General features: G+C 39.7%; 1 protein-coding gene across 4 annotated transcripts in view; it reads left to right on the top strand.

The window, feature by feature from the left end:
* MET (MET proto-oncogene, receptor tyrosine kinase) overlaps window positions 1–17304 on the top strand; it is a 90524-nt gene that overhangs the window by 54170 nt on the left and 19050 nt on the right. For all 4 annotated transcript variants that reach the window (XM_085307095.1, XM_085307094.1, XM_085307092.1 and 1 more), the window contains exons 7-11: window positions 529–631; window positions 864–1000; window positions 2277–2441; window positions 3333–3432; window positions 11974–12192. In XM_085307095.1, coding sequence (XP_085163221.1) covers window positions 529–631; window positions 864–1000; window positions 2277–2441; window positions 3333–3432; window positions 11974–12192 — 724 coding nt within the window. The remainder of the gene's footprint in view (window positions 1–528; window positions 632–863; window positions 1001–2276; window positions 2442–3332; window positions 3433–11973; window positions 12193–17304) is intronic.

The raw sequence follows: 17304 nt of genomic DNA, 5'->3' as shown, positions 1-17304 counted from the left end.
ATAAGCACTGGGCTGTCGCCCTCTTTGCTTTAATGCAAGCAAAATGATTTAAGGAGAATGCCTCGTGTATGAGACTATATAAATGTAATGTAATTCACTGACACATATCGGCATCAATTTTGGTAGTATCTAAATTTATTCAGTACATTTTTGTGTGATACATTTTTTTCTAATCCTGTTGTTTTGCCAAAATATGGCACTAAAGGAAAAATTCCAAAAACCAAGTCAGCCATTACATGAATGGGAGGTATTTGTTTTCTTTAACATGCTTCTTTTTTCATAAATATATTTGATATATCAAAATTATTTTCTCTGGATAAGTATAAGATTATAGTGTTTGTATTTGGTATGATAATAGAAGATCACAGTTCTTTTAGCTGTTATTTCTGAAAAGTCCGTGACGCACATAGATTGATGATATGTTTGGTATGGATCCTTCATTATTATGAGTTAATGTGGTTCTATTTTATTACAAAATAATCGAGGCAGAAAAAAATTTAAACACTTTTTTTTCTTTGTTTTTCAAAGGCTGGAATGCACAGTTCCTGCTGCAAAAAACGCAAGTTTTAATATATCCAGTAGTGTTTCTGTTGGACATGGCAAAACATTATTCAATACCTTTTCTTATGTGGTAAGCATTATCATTAAAACTTTAATATCAAAATTAACTTCATTATTTAGTAGGTAAGATAGAGAATAGGCTTTTTATGAGTCTAATCCAGTATGGTAATTCTATGTTTCTGTTTGCTTTACTATTACTTCATCAAAGTGCTAGCAAATGTATTAGTATTTTTTCTTCTCATGTTTTGAAAATATGGAAACATAATTTAACAATCCACTCTTCTTATTTTTACTCCCTTCAGAATCCTGTAATAACAAGTATTTCTCCCACCTATGGCCCCAAGTCTGGTGGAACATTACTAACTTTAGCTGGAAAATACCTAAACAGTGGAAAATCTCAAAGGATATTTGTGGGTGAGAAACCATGCACCTTGAAAAGGTAAGGTCACAAAAAAGTGTTTCTTTTAATATTGAAATTGGTTTGATTAAATGTCTTGTGTAAAAGAAAAATCCAGCTCTCCCCTTCAAAAAAGAGTGCACTGCTCTCCTCACATTACATAGAATTAGTACCRTAATAAGCATTCAGTTCCAGCTTAGGTCCGGAGTTTGGGATCTCTAAAAGGTCCCTGGAAAGGACTACGTGTCTGTGGAAGTCTTGTTTATTCTGTAAGGCCTCCATTAACCTCCTGAAGGTTTGCAATAGCAAATCAGCTTCTAAAGGACTAGCAATTGCACATTTCCTATTACGTCTGTCATCCCAAATCCCTCACACTCATCCCGCTCTCCTCTGCTAGCAAGAGCTGCGGTTCGTGTAACTGCTTGCAGCGAGCACATTGTCATTTCCTGCACGGTTGCCCAGTGCAAACCTGAGGGGGTTCCTCAACGGGAAAGGGGATATTGTGTAGTGGAGCAAGGGGAAGTGTTTCTGCTCTAGTATCAGTGCGTTGCTTCCAAACCGTAGCACCAGTTTGGGTCTTTTCTTCCTATATATAATATTGTTTTGAGAATTAATAAATTAAGGTCTGTCCTGGATTCAGTAGACATAGTAGCTCATTCAGGAATCCTTAACATGCTCTGTGTGGACCTGCCTGGGTTTTTACCTGGCTATGAATGTTAAAAATAAGCACAGGCTCTCTGTTCAGTGCAGAGAAATGTTCTGAATTTGCTAGCCATTTTACCACGATGCAGAAGCTTCCTGCTCCTGRGTTTGGTTGCAGCAGGGTGACACCCATGTCCTCACTGCCTGCCCCCTTGGCAGCTGCTCCAAGTGCAGAACTCCTCTGAAACACCAGTGCCTCCCCGCCAGCCTCTTTTCTTGAGGTTTGTAAAGCAGGGAAATATCCTGTGTTGCAGAAGGAGAAGGTGTCACCCTTGGCAGCTGTGGCACAGCAAGCCAGTCCTTAAGCCCAGAGCCAGCTGCCCTGGTGCTGAGCAGAGGCCAACGTGGCCGGCATGGGAGAAACACCTTCCACCAGGCAAGGTGCAAACCACCCAGAGAAGACAAATCTTGAGCCTAAGTGGCATAGATGCAGCTTCTGCATTACGCCGCGCGTATTTTGCAAGGCCCCTGGTCTGCGCAGGAGTAAATAGTACGGCACTCGATGACGTGTCTCGCATCGGATCCTCCTGCGGGGCTGGGGCTTGCTGAAGGCCGGCGTTTCGAACGCAGYACGTGTTTCGCGGTGCTGACGGGGAGCCCTTCCGTGTCCTTGCAGCGTGTCGGCGAGCGCTGCGGAGTGCTACACGCCGGCACAGCGCATCCCGCAGGAGTATCGCGTCCGGGTGGGCATCGACGAAGCCGTTCGAGACGCAAAAGGTCATTTCACATACAGGGAAGACCCGGTTGTTTTAAAAATTCACCCAGCCAAATCTTTTCTAAGGTGAGTGAAAGTTTCTCATGGAAATAAGAAAAGGAGTGGATGAAAGAAGAATGGCTGGGCTGCGCAGCAATCTGCCGACAGAAATTGCATTTTTATCACTATCTGCCGTACCAATTGCTTCTATTATGGTGCGGTTGCAGATCATTTCCTTTCCGAGGTGAAGGGGAGGGGGGAAAGGTGCCTCTGTTTTATGTGATTTAACTCCTAGCTGCTGCTGAGCGTACCTGCAGCGTCCTGCTGAGAGATACCTACTGTACAGCTAAATGTATCTCTGCTTCTATGCCCGGACGTTACGCTGATTTGTGAGGAAAATCATTTAACGTGACAAGTCAGCAGTACTCAGGAGAGCAAATGGATTTTAAAACAGTCTAAATCCAGCATACATAAATATTAGGAATATATATGTATGGTAGTGTATGTATGTGCGTGTTTGTAAGTGACATATTTATGATCTTATTAGCTTTAATCCAAACCATCTGCCTTTGCCAAAAAAATGTCAGCAGTAAAAAAGGCACCTTTTTTTCTGTACCAGTGAAAGCAACAAGTTAAATAAGTTAGCAAATGCTGAGGACAAGTACACGTCATCCTTTAAAACGTACACGTTTCTTCTATGTCTTGACATATCACATTTCTTTAACTTATTTTTCCTTTTTGTATATGGTTGGTTGTTACATCAAGTGTGATTTTTTTTCCAAGAAAAGAAATTGGGGGCGAGGGGAAATTGGAAATTTCCCATTGTTCAGAACAATGCGTTTGGCATTCACCCTGTATATCTCCAATTTTGCTTTTATATTGTCATTTATTTTSAAATACAATTTGTAATTAAGTTTATTAGGGAAGCTGTATTGTTATCCTACTTTTTTTTTTATTGTTATTTTTAATCTTTCCTAGTGGCGGAAGTACAATCACAGCTCAGGGAATCAACTTGAATTCGGTGTGCTTTCCTCAGATGGTGATTACCGTACCTAAACTGGGAATGAACTTCTCTGTGGTGAGTCAGTCTTGGAGAAGACAGTCTGTTACCTTGTCAKCTTTGTGTTCTGAATGGCACAGAATTTATGGTGAAATCACTTTGATTTTGCCTTGAAACTTAGGGGCTTCCACGGACATTTTGCTGTTTTCTGTTTTCTGCATAGGCAAAACTCAACAGCACATTGGAAATTAGAGGGAGGGGGGAAGGGACCACATTTTACCTGTTGGAGCCTATTCCAAAGAAATTAGGCTTTCATAGTGTCAGATAACAAGATTTTTATTTCACAATTTAACACTTGGAAAATTCAATGAGTAAACAAAGAACAATGCAATATATATGTGCCAGTGTCGCCAGACAGAGCAAATTCATGTGGAATACAGGTAATAGGAAATATATGCTAATGGTGACTGTGGTACAGAAAGAAAATGGAACAAACATCAAAGAAAGAGGAAAAGTAATATGTCAAATCAGGAGTGTTTTCTTAAAGAATTGCTTATCGTTAAATTACCTCTTAGGGCAAATCTTTCCTATCTTATCAAAGTTCAGCAAGTTTTAAGAAACTTTGGGCACTGGYTGCTGGGTATCTCTGTGTGAACATAGACTCAAGGGATGGACAGGAGACTGTCAGACATCTACTTTAATCTTTATAGGGCAAAGATTACATTTATTGGCCACTTGGAGCTGGAACTGTTTCTTCTCAGCTTTTGCCTACACCTTTGCCTTGCACCTCTGACATTTTCTTATCCTGTAAGGTCCATTTAGTTTAACTAATGAAGCTAAATTGACCTACACTCTTTATAACATGCCATGCTACTGCTCATGTTCTTAGTTTATTACTAACAATATTCATATACTATTTGCTGTATTATTGAATTCTAAATATTAGATTTAGGTCTGCTCAAAGCATTTAAATGATATGTCCACAGATTTGCAGTATTTTATAACTTCAACGTCATAATATTCTTCCTGATCCTAATTTTTATTATGAGTGTTGGGACCTGAATTTCAGATGGATTTAATCATGGCTTGTAATTTAGTGGGTACAGATTTTAATCTGAAACACAGTGCCCCTGCAATCAATTGTGGTGTTCAGTGTTATCACAAGGAACAGTTAGGAAGCAAAACATTTCAGTGTTTKCAGCACTGCAGACAAGGTTATTTCTAGGTACAAAACAATTACAAAACAGAAGATTATTGCTAAAATCAGCTCTTTAGATTTTGCTTTGCCTGGATTTGAGCTTACTTTCTTTCAAAGTAAAAACCATTCACATGCTTTGTTTTTTGCTGAAAGCATGCAGAATTGCTTCTCTTTGGATCCTGATTCCTTGTTTAGCAAATGCCCTGTCAAGAAATGCAGACAATATTTGGTACTTACTGGAATTCACAATCTGACTTAGAATTTGAATTTTAAGAATATGTAATCGAGAAAATCTAACAACATCATAGTTTTCAAAATCGATGAAGATATAATATGTGGAGGCTTCCTCAAGATTTACATAGATCTGAAAGGATTTGAAGTTTTAAAGAACTGAAGCTACTGTCCTGAAATGTTTGGGAAATCGAGCCAGTGCATACTGTAGAATTGTCTCTCTCACATCAAGTTCTTGCTTCTCAAATATTGGGGAACAACCTTTCCTACAAACAGAGGTTTACTGCCATCCTGCCTTTTAATTTGTTCTTGAAAAGTGACATGGACATAGATAGTCAGAATTGTCTTCCTAATTGTTCATCTCACTTGGTTTTCTCTTCATAGTACTTTGCAGTATGCATGATATTTGCCAACACTCCAAAAGAGGCAGGTCTGACCCCGATTTCCATAAAGRTATTTGTCAGTATATTCCATAAAGATGTCACTGTCATTCTCCTGTCTCCAAGAATCTGCTCGGGTGCAAAAGCATCTGTACACATGTTCATTCCCCCTTCATTGCGTGAAGGAGTGGAATTATAACCTCAAAAAGATTATAAATAAATACTTTAACACTGCCCCCTTAATATATTTGTTGTATTGAAATTAAAGGCTTCTGGCACTCAGTGACTTTCCCTGCCTCTGTGGCAGCCCAGATCTGCTTGCCATTTGTTCTGCCATTAGTCTGTACCTCAAGCTAATTTCTCAAGGAAAAGTATTTGCCCTGAGAGAGAAGGGGAGGATTTAATAGTGGCAAAACAAGATTACACTGTGTTCCTGAAGAAATTGCTGCTGGGGGCTGCCTATGAGGCAGCGTTCCTCATCYTGCACTGGAGGTTCTGAGCCCTATACACCAGCACCTTCCAAAAACAGACTTTCTTCGCATCATTACAAAAATAAACAGTGAYGAGGAACTATTACTCTTCCCTCAGCACAGATCCAGAGCCCTGCAATGCTTAGCCATCCTGCTGATGAGATGAAAGGTTGSGGTCCTGAACAGACCAAACCCAAACAATGCAATACAAAATGATTAAGTCCTACAGCTGGAGTTATATATCCTTCTTGCTTCCTTAGTTTGGGAGCGGAGAGTAAACTGAGGGTTTTTTTTATTGTAATTTAAGCCATTTTTTAATAGYTTTCTCTCACCAGCCTCATCCAAGAAGCTGCTTTTATAAGCATTCAGAAACTGTGGCTCTCGGGAACCTGAGGCCAGAACTGAAATATGTCTCAGAGCATCAAAAGAAAGTGCAGCTGAGAGGGACCAAAGACCCAGCCTGGCCTGCTTCCCTGCAGCAGGACCAAATGCACCTAGACTATTGCCTGAYAGATACTTGTCTTCTTAAATATCTTTTTAAAGCTCCTTGTGAAAGAAATTTCACAACCTCCCTTAAACAAGCTTTGGAGAGAGCTGTTCTACCTGCTTCCYTAGTGGTTTGCAAAGATTTCTTTCTAATAACTAACCTAAATCTGAGCTGCTAACTCGCCATCTTGTTGTTTAACTTTTGGTGGACACAAACAACAAATTGATCACCAAACCCTTCTGTTAATTTTATTTACTTACACTAAGCTATGATTCAGCCTTTCTCATTTCCAGTTAAAACGAACCAAAGTGCTCTAACTTCCCCTGATGTGTTGCTTCCTAGAGGTCTACTCATTCTTCCTGCCACCTTCCCAGTCCTCTCCCACYGGTCTAAACTGAAGTGATGTAAAAGTGCTGTCCTCTTTTCCTGTTATCTGTCAGTCCCCAACCCCCTAATTAGCACTGTCAGGCTAACTTGTGGTGCAGAGCCATGCGGGGGTCTCAGTATGAGTGAGAGTCCCTCTCCCAAGCAGCAGCATCCCAAAGTGGGGAGGGGTTTGCTCTTCTCTGCCTGTTTCTTCCCATCCTTATAAAAGAGATTAATGGTAAAACTGGTAAAAAACATTCTGTGGAATGACTCCCCATAAGAAATGTAGTTTCAGTGAAACTAAAGAGTTTTGGGACAATATGCCAGTCTTATAGAGGACAAACATTTAAATTGATCTTTTCAATTTTCTTGTTTCAAACTCAGTATTTCTGAATTTTTATTTTCAATAAGGTAAAAATGTCTTGCTTCAACTTCATCATTTTTAGCTCATACTTATTTAAGTTTCATTAAAACAATAATTCAATACTGTGCTCACGTTAATTATATTTATATTACATTCTATGCTAGCACTATCAAAATAATACATTTTGCCATATTAAAATTCAGTGGTTCAAATGTGAGTGAAACAAGATGCTCTAAAGTTATTGAACCGTATGTTTCAGTACTTGCAATGTATTTCTTTTTAATTTTTATTTTGTGAGTTCTTCTTTTTTTTCTGACTGTGAACAAAAAATATGAATTTAGGGAGTTCTTCATAAATTCTGCTTCCTGACAGCTCTGCATAATGCCTAAACATACACTAACCCTTTCTCTTCTGCTCACATGGCCAATTCCTGTGTGAGGCACACAAAGAGGGAAGCAGCTCTTTCCATCCTTTTGCTTTTTATTGTGCTTGTATTAAAGATTTGTACAACTTGGGATGGTATTTGAGCACAAGTGCCTGTTTACAAAAGAAATCTTTTCAGATCTCTAGTGTTAGTTCTGCGAGATGATACCTTCTGTCCCTGAAGTATTTGAGGTCTTTGAAAGCCTGTACTTTGCATTGATTTCCAAACAGCAAACAAGTGGTCAATGGAGGATCTTTTGCTGTAATGATGTAAATATTCTATCCATTAATTTGGGTATACATTCCCATTGCTTAACTACGCRTGTCCCAAAATGTCCAAGGCTGCAAAAATGGGGAGGAGTACCTTTTAATGTATATCCTCTGACAAGTGACCCTGTAATTTTGTAAGATCTCTTTCCACCAACTTTTRATTATCTCTTCAATTAGTAGTCTCATGACTAATCCATAGCATTTTCTAATTCTTTAATTGTTGCAATTGCTTAATTTCAAATTAAATGCCATTTTCTGTTGTATGCTGAGAGATTTTTTTAATATATCAATGTTCTCTCAAGATTTGAATTCCATGATCAATCCATATACATAATACTCATTAAATTGCCTAGAATTCACTTACCAATGCCTAGCTTCAGTTTATTAAATAATGATGGAAGAAATTCCCTAGAAATGGTGAATGGTRAGTGTGATTATCAAAGATTTTCCTGACTGTACCTCCAAAGGCACTCAGGGTTGGATCCTCTAGCTGAGTTGCGTGTGGCATAAAGCTGCCCCAAAAGCCCAGCAAAGAGTTTGCGTCATGAAGGGCAACTATTGGCCTTTCCTTCTGTGCTGAATCTGCATCTCATGGGCATCTCTCAACAAGAAAAGAGCACAACCGGTGGTGTACAGGAGTACAGGAGTAGTTCACACTGCTAGCACACCAGTACCAAATACCCCCTGCGTCGGCATTAGTACCTTTTGTTACACCACCTGAAATGGCAGCAAAACCAGCAAGTTCTCTGAGCAATCTTCAGGGTACCCTGCCTGCGCAGCCAAGTCTCAGTTTCTCACCTGCACTACCTTCCGAACGGGCTTTCCTCAAGTAAGACTTGGATTCTCATCTTTTTCTACTGAGAAATCATTCTTTGGCAAAGATGCTTAGAAAGTCCCCCAGTCTGCCTTAGAGCTCATCCATCTTTCATTCCTCACAGGAACTCCAAAAGTTTAGACTTTTTATGAAAAGATAAATTGGCCCTTTTCTCCCTTCTGACTGCTACAGATCCTGTAATACACATCAAGCTGCCCCCGTCTTATCTGGGTCAATTGCTGGGGGACCTTTGGAGCTCAGAGATCCTCCCTCATACTTTTCCTGTTGTTGTGCCAGATGAAAAAAAAAAATTGAATTGGGCACTGAAGTTCAGATTCTGTAGGTCAAGTTTGAATTAATTGCCTCAAGGGTCATATTTTACAAACAAAACAAGAATGCATACCTTTAAGTGATGAGTCATATGCATTTTGCAATGGATTATTATTCCCTATGGGGTATATTATTTATTTATGCTTGTGAAATGCTCCATAATTTTGACAGTTTTTCTTACCTATTGTCCTCAGATGTAGATTATAGTCAAAAAAGAGTACAGGTTCAGCTTTTAAAATGAATGTACTTTAAAGCCTAATTAAATAAAAGTTAAAGGTGCTGGTTGATAGGCAGTATCTTAATTGAGTAGGCAATAGATTGAATTAGGTTTTTTTTTCCTATAGATCCTCAATCCAATATTTCTTGAAAACTAAACCATCATATTCTTCAATTGCTAAAACCAATTTCAAGGTAAAAATGTCATGTCAAATCATGTACCAATAAGGGCATTGTAAATAAGATTTCTCTTGACCTTACCAATCAGTCACATTGCATCCCCTCCAAGGAGTATTATTAGATTTTTATCATTCTCTGAGAGCATCCTCTTCAGAGACGAGCCTGATAAAGTAAAGTATCTGATTCTAATAGATAGCCACAAACAAAGTTATGAATACCACTGCTATTCATTTAAGGGACATCACTACTCTACAGTAGATAAAAAGTCTAATGAATTTACATTAATCAAATAAATATAATGATTGCCTAGGACATATTTGGTTTTATAATCAGATATGTCTTAGTGATCCCTTTTTAGAATCAACACAGTTTTGTAGATATCTTTATGGCTATTCATATAACATGGAAAAATATGGCTTGATCATACATTATATTAATGATGCATCTTATTATTACCATACTGATTCAAATGACTTTCTAGCCGTGTGATATAAAAAAGCTTAAGACATGGGAAATGGCCTGTAAAAAGATATTCAAAAGAGCAAGAACAGTAACAGTATAAATACTACAGTCACATGAAGGCAAATTCTGCCTTGCCTTGCGTCCCACAGATTACTTGGTTGTCATGGAGGATGCACAAATATTTCTGAATTTGTGCTGGGAGCCTAACTGGGCTGTTAGTTTCAGGGGTGCGTCCTCCATGAGCATCACAGAGAGCTGCACCCATTTAGCTGAGCACAGAACTTGGCTCATAGCTCACAGACATGTAAACCTTCTAGTAGAGCTCTAAAACTCCAATGTTCAGTTTCAGAGCCTTAAAAGTGTTTTTACTGGCAGATTTAAGATTGCATAATATTATGTATGGAAGCGTGAATTGCAATGATGATAAGAAAAAGTACTGATTTTTAGATAGATACTTTAATCCCACTTTTCAAGCTAATGTGACTAGATAGCAGATATAGCTTGAACCATTATGTTACTGATTTGAAGTATAGCAAAACTGCATTGTATTAATAGAGCATATTAGAGAGAAATCTAAACTAATTTCACAGCTCCTTCAGACAGCATTTTAGGATGAGAACCAATTTAATTTGAAAAACAAAACCCCCCAAAATTTTAGTCGTCTCTAGATGCACAAAGATATTCGACAACATTATTGATTTTCCAGAGAAATCTCTTGCAGAACAACTGTCAGATTTACGGTGACTAGAAACTAAGCCCCATTCCTACTGTGCGACTTGTCAGCCACTCTAATTAAAAACATGTAATCTCTGTTGTCAGGGATTCCCAGTATACAAGGAACTACTTAGAGGAAGTTTATACAATTGAAAGAGAAGTAATTCTCTGAAGTTGAATTCACTTGATTTGGACGAGAAGTCCCTCAACCATATCCATTCCAAGCAGCATAAAGAGGAGGTATGGTGAAGGGAGTACAGAATAAAAATCAAAAAACAAGCTGCTCTGCCATTCTTGTGATGCTGCACAGCACCCACCATTCCTCCCATGAGTGCTTATAGATGTGCTGTTGACTTCTATAGTCAAAATTAGTCATCTAGAAACCTTTGAGCAGAGCAAAGTAGACCCTCCTAGAGCACAGTGAATCTAATCAAGGCTGAAGTCTAAAACAGAACAGGTGAATCGTACTGTAGGTGAACTCGTTTCCCTCTTTTGACTCCCTACAAAGGGAGTTTAGCCAACTAACTCAGATGCAGACGTCCAAACTTGGGTTGGATGAATTCCTTCTATGAGGATTCATATGATCTGCAGCCTAAGCTTCGGATTAGACTGCCTGTAAATCACAGCTGCCCTTGCTACATGCAGCGCAGGAAGTCTTTTAGGGAGGACCTAGGTCTGTTTTTTCTGTCTCTCGCATCATCAACACAAGGTCAGATGAGTAGATGAATCACCCTGCCCAGACTCTGCACATGAGCTCACAGCCTCGCAGCACAAAAGTATGCCCTGGGACAGCATGTCTTCTTGGAGGGTGGGGCGTGCTGGGAAACATTGCTTGGTCCAGGTCAGGTCCTGGCAGGGTTTAATAGTGGAGTGAGGGGCAAATTTGGTTATACGTCTGTTGAACTTAATCCCTGCTGGTCCCAGGAGATATGGGCGAGAGGATGTCCTGCAACAAACACTCCCAACATGTGCTTACGTTACATCAGTGTACCTGAGCACTCAGTGCCACACATCTGGGACTTACATGTATGTTTTCAAAAAGAGGACACACTTTGCTGAGCTTTCATGGCCCCGAGTCCCATAGTGGTTTTGGCTTCAAGGTTTTGTTTTTTCTGTAGATTCCTCATTCCATTTCTGGAAACATATTGGCTTAGCTATGTTGTGAGTAAATGGTGTTTACTTTTGTTTTCCTCTATTTTTATTCAGATTCATTAACTCTAGTTTTCACCTGTCCTTTGGTCCCTTGCTSTTGCTTTGGTAGTATGAAAGGAAATGCATGTGGCAGTCACTCTGACATAGGCTGGATAAATTGAATTATGGCTGCTTTGTGTCATAGTATAGCCCAGCCAAAGGATAGGATCCTGATAGTCCTTGGCTATGGAAATCATTTTCCATTAATTATCTGCAAAATATTTACTTTAAAGCTACTGTGAACAATCAGGCCAGGAAGCTTGTTTACTAGAACATTTCCTCAACAAGAGTGCAAACACCATTGACATGAAGTTTTTACACTTTTCTCCCAGCTCTAAATAAACGTTGCGTAGCACTGATCAGGATTTTGCTTTGGTTAGAGAAGAACAAGACCTCTGCTGTTTATTATTTCAAAATATGTGTATTGTTAAAGAACAGCTATAATCGTCAGTCACTTCCCATGCATGTACTTACTCAAATTACCTCTTTTTTTCTTTTTTTTCCCTTTCTTTCTTTCTTACAGGCATGTAGCCACCGCTCTAGTTCAGAGATAATCTGCTGTACAACTCCTTCACTGAAAGCCTTCAATCTCCATCCGCCCTTTGTAACCAAAGTGTTCTTTATTTTTGATGGCGTAAGCTCCTTGTACTTTGATTTTGATTATGTAAATAATCCTGTATTTAAACATTTTGAAAAGCCAGTGTTCATCTCAAGAGGCAACCAAAACGTTCTGGAAATTAAGGTAAGAAATCTTGAAATATATTTTTAAATTGTTCATTTTTCATTTAATCTACTCTAATCTACATCAGTTAAGCGGAAATAGAAGTATTTGTAAACGCACTGAAGCTGTGAAGCACACATCAACGGTCAAACACTTAAGTGTAGGCTGGAATAGATATTTTGACGAAAGAGTGAAGACATATAAAGGAAACCCCAAGGTAACAAAGGCAGAAAGAGAGATTGAGAGCACTGTGTTCAGTAACGTGTTCTTCTGAGGCCCCAGCTGTCATGACTTCAAAATGAAGAGCTGAAATTGAAGATACACCAGGGCAGCTGTTGGCATCAGCTGGGACTGAAGAGAGGCTTCCTCCTTCTCTCACCAGGGAATGTGGGGACTGTGTTGCACCAGCTTTTATCTGACTGCTACAAGCTGCTTTACCAGATTAGGATTAAACACAGCCAACAGCCCAGAATCAGAAATATGTAGTCTGCATGTGAGTCCTCCATCTCTTTCTGYCATATAGTTTTGTGTCCTTTTGCATGCAAGAAGTGGAATTGCCTTTAGAAAGTGGCCTAGTGGCATTGGCTCTGTAGAGCAGGGTGAAATTCTGGTCTGTGCACAAAGTCACTCAAGAGGATCAGTGACCACTGTAGCCTAAAAACTTACAGATCCATGAAAAATGCAAAGCTGATGCTGAGTGCTCATTAAAAGAGCACTGAGAATAACCTACAGAGCACAGAGGAACATCTCACAGGAACGGGAGGCCTTCACAGGCGCAGTCTATTTTGTGTAAGTGTGCTGAAAGAAAGGTAAATCTATTTTGCAAAAGAGAATGATTTTCTGAAAATTAGTGCTGCTTTGGTTTAGAGTAGAGAATACAAAAGTATTAATATAAATATTCATGATTTATAATGRATATTTATAACAATTATATCTATAAATTATGTGTATGCAATTTATACAGAACATTTAGAATTTCTATAGAGTGTAATATATTTTAAAAAATCTTTACAGAAGAAAATCAGTTTTAATGCTGGGGTCATCTCCCTACGGCTGCTCCATACAGAACTGTAAGCCAAAAGTCTTTTACCCTAAGAGAGTGATGAAATCTGGAAGTCCTGAGTGCTTTGACTGCAAGATGGTCCAGAGGGCCATCTCCTGAGGCTAGCAGGAAATCAGACAGGATTCCCTCAGAGTCTCTGTCAATCATACTGGCTTTCAGTCAAACTCCCTGAAAATTGAACTGTTTCCATTAATGTTTTTGGCAAATTCCAAAGAATAATCAGTCTCTCTCTCTTTTTTTTTTTCCTACTTGAAACTTCTGGTCATTCAATCACCCCTTCCTCAAAGTCGAGCAGACTTTCTCCTGTTTAATTGTGGAGAAATGCTAGAAAGAGTTCAAGTGTGTAAGCCAGTGGAGAGCTGGGAATCTCTCTACAGAGCTTCTCTATGGCTTGGTACCTCTGTGCAGTGCCAGCAGTGGTTTTCCACTGTTTTCCAGGTCTTGCATATCAACCTGTCAGAAAGAAGGAAGATTAATTTGAGAAGAACCATAGGTTAGAGGGGACCTCTGGAAGTCATTGTAGTCTAAGCCCCTCACTCAGAGCAGGGCTGACTTAAAGATTAGGTCAAGCTGCTTATGGCCTTGTCTGAATGAGTTTTGAAAATCTCCAAGGATGAAGATTTCACAGCTTGAACAAATTCAGTTCCCCTAACCTATCCTTATACATCATGTACTTCAGCCCCTGACCCATCTCAGAGTGCCCCTGCTATATTTTTTCCAGTTTGTCAGCATCTCACTTGTACTGGGGGCCCCAAAACTTGACACAATACTCCAGATTTGGCCTCACAAATGCTGAGCAGAAGAGAATAATCACCTCCTTTAATCTGGTGGCTATGCTGTTGCTTATGCATGTGATTGGCCTTCATCACCATAAGGGCACACTGCTGCTTCATTTCACCTTGTAGTCCACTATGATCAGCAAGTTTTTTTCTGCAGAGCTATTTTCTACCCTGCTGTCCCCAACCTGTGCTGGTGCATGGAGTTGTTCTATCCCAGTGCAGGACTTGCATTTGTCTTTGTTGAATTTATGAGGCTCTGCTGGCCATCTCCTCCAGCTTCTCATGGTCCCTCTGAACAGTAGTCACATCGTCCAATATATCAGTCATTTCCCCAAATTTGATGTCATCTGAAAATCTGATGACAGTGCATTCTGTCCCATCATCCAGGTTGTTGGTAAAGATTTTAAACAGTTTTGGTTCCAGTATCAGATCTTGATGAATGCCACTTCTTTGATTCCTACCCCTTAAGCCGATGATCCAGCCAATTTTTCAGCTACTTTGCACTCTATGCATTTGATCCATATCTTCCCAATTTGTCTACAAAGATGGTGGGACAGACTATGTTGCAAGCCTTGCTAAAATTAAAGTAAACATTGTCCACTGCTCTCCCCTCATCTGAAGAGCCAATCATCTCATCATGGAAGGCAATCACACTGTTCAGGCAAAATTTGCCCTTAGGAAACCTGTGCTGGCTGTTTCTAATCACCTTCTTTGTCCTTCATGTGCCTGGAAATGGTTTCCATAAGGACTTCTTCCYTATGAAGAGGTTAAAAAATAGGTGCTTTCTGCTCACTCTTGTCTTTACTCTTAAACCTCTAAGGAGAAGTCTGTAGTGCCATCTATTTGTGTGAAACAACAAAGCTGAGAAGAAGCCATTCAGGTGACAAAGGCTGGCTGAGGGCCATCCCACTGAAGACTGACCAAAGTAATAATTTCGTCACCTGTAGTCATGGCACCCATGGCAGATGTCTACCTAAGCCTAGTGCCCTGATTATTTCCTGGCAACCAAGTGGAGGATGACTTTAGTGAAAACTGGTCTCTTAGAACAAAGCATGAAGAAAGCATGAAGAAGCACCACTTTAACATCTTCTTCTAAATAGAATTAGTTATAGTGGGTGCTTCTATCAAAACAGTGAGGCAACTTTCGGAAATTATTTTCAGGGGCCAAAAGATCATTACAAGCCATATTGGCAACACTTTTCCCTGGCCCCATACAAAAACAGATGCACACAAGTTTACATGCCTCATGGTCATATTCTGTGCAGTAATTAAGCAAGACCAGCATGAAATTAAATGGCAACCTGCTTCAGTGAACAAACTGTTCTACCAAATCAAAGTTCTTTTATCTTTTTCTTAATTAGTTTCAGAGGGGTGGAGGGAGCTTTTATCACAAGTTTTTCAATCAAACTAATCTAGTGTGACATTTGGCTTTTATCAAATGACAGTGGGTACTTATTGAAAGGTTCTGTTTGTTTTTGCCTGATGACCACAACATGTTTTTGTAAGAAAATGTTACTCACAAAAAGACATTAAGTCTTCTATCTAAAACACAGTCAGGGCACTGTGTGCCAGGAATGCCAGTCTCTCTTGTCTTCAGTGACATCCTTGTTGTCTTCCACACTATTGAGTCTCTCAAGGTCCCACATCATCACTGTCTTCCTTTGCCAAGTATGTGACTCTTTGAAGTCTCTCAGTGCCCACCATACCTCAGTCAGAAGGGTCACAGCAGAGTGACTTGATGCACTTTCCTCCTCCAACACCGCAAAGACTCCATTTCAAAAGTGCTCCCATGGCCTGCCAACTTTGGAAGCACTCAGGATAGGAGAAATTCTGGTGCTTCACAGTTGGGGACAACCAACGAACTCAGTCTGCTCAAGAGAACATAGTTACTCACTGCCTCCCATAGGAGCGCATGACTGATACCTGTAAACTGGCACACTAATGGCCCAGCAGACATCCTAGATTTTCCTCCCCTAGCTGTGGGGGGAAAAAATAGTCTCTAACCTCAGTCTGCCCGTAATATTCCCAAACTGCAGAAGAAATTGATAGTTTGTCCATAGGACTAGGTTCTCTGTTGATTTCCTCTGTACTCAGAAGACTGAAGTATTATATCCACAATACGCACACCTAGCAACAGATGTTCAATCTTCCTGGCAGTGCCACTGTGGCACCTGCTATGGTCTGGGATATTCACAGAGAAAATCATGGAAAAGTCATTTTTTCCTGTAGAGCCTCAGTCTGGCCACTTCACATAATTGGGAATTTTCACTGCAGCTTAGGTCAAGAAAGCAGTCTGTTTTTAAATACGACAAGTGATGACATGCTTCAGAGACAGGATTGCCTCTATCAGAATTACTTGGCGGCCTGTATTTGCAGTGAGAGTACTTGTCTTAACTCTACTGTGACCATCACTTCGGAGGCTCTTGAAAATGCCCCTCAATGCCCTCTTGGTGCAGAGCAGCCCTTTGAAGTACAGCAGCATCTCTGAGTTCTTGGGATTGTGTGCCAGGCTGGCTGCTGCACTCTCTGAGAAGCTGCAGCAGCTTCCTTCTGAGTGGGACAGACATTGACAAGAAGGTCATTACTTTACTTCTGTTATGTCTTTTTTCTCTTTCTTCTGAGGAGTAGTTCTCTACATTGCAAAGATAATAGTGGTGTCCTACCACCAGCGTAGACCCTTCTTACRCTTTCTGTGTACTTTCTGTGTCTAGTCATTGCCTAAGCTGAGACTCAGCTGCATCACCTACAGAGGCTTTATCTATCAGTGGTTGTACTCATACACTAAACCAATTCCAAATTTCTGTACATTCTTCAAAAAGATGCCTGGGACTGAGCCTCTAGTTGACTTAAATTTATTTATAAATATAAATTCTTTGACTAGAGAAATAAATTATTCCATGTCACACAAACATATTTGGATCTTCACTGTTCTATGACATATCTGTCCCAAAACTAAAAAACAAGACTTAACAAATCATGTATTCTATTTCTAAACTAGTAAAACACTTACTCTTAAGAAATTYTTCTTGTCTATTTCTAGAATATTTCTATTCTTCATCTTTTCCACATCACATAAAAAACATATTTACTTTAGCATCTGGTCCCAGACACTGCAATACAGAAACTATAACAGCTGTGAGCAAATTAAACAGGAAGCTCTATAGCTGCCATAACTTCTCATTCTTCCCAGGTTAATCTACTCTGTTTAGGCACCTCAGAAATTCTTCTGACACCAGTCTCAAATTTTCCATTCTTTATTTTGTCCGTTGCTCCTAGACTCTCTCCTAGACC

This window comes from Rhea americana, unplaced genomic scaffold (genome assembly GCF_003343005.1).
Source record: "Rhea americana isolate MKP2758 unplaced genomic scaffold, rheAme1 scaffold_252, whole genome shotgun sequence".
Classification (NCBI taxonomy): Eukaryota; Metazoa; Chordata; class Aves; order Rheiformes; family Rheidae; genus Rhea; species Rhea americana.
Note: the sequence above shows the minus strand (reverse complement) of the source record. Positions and strands in the feature narration are given on the sequence as shown.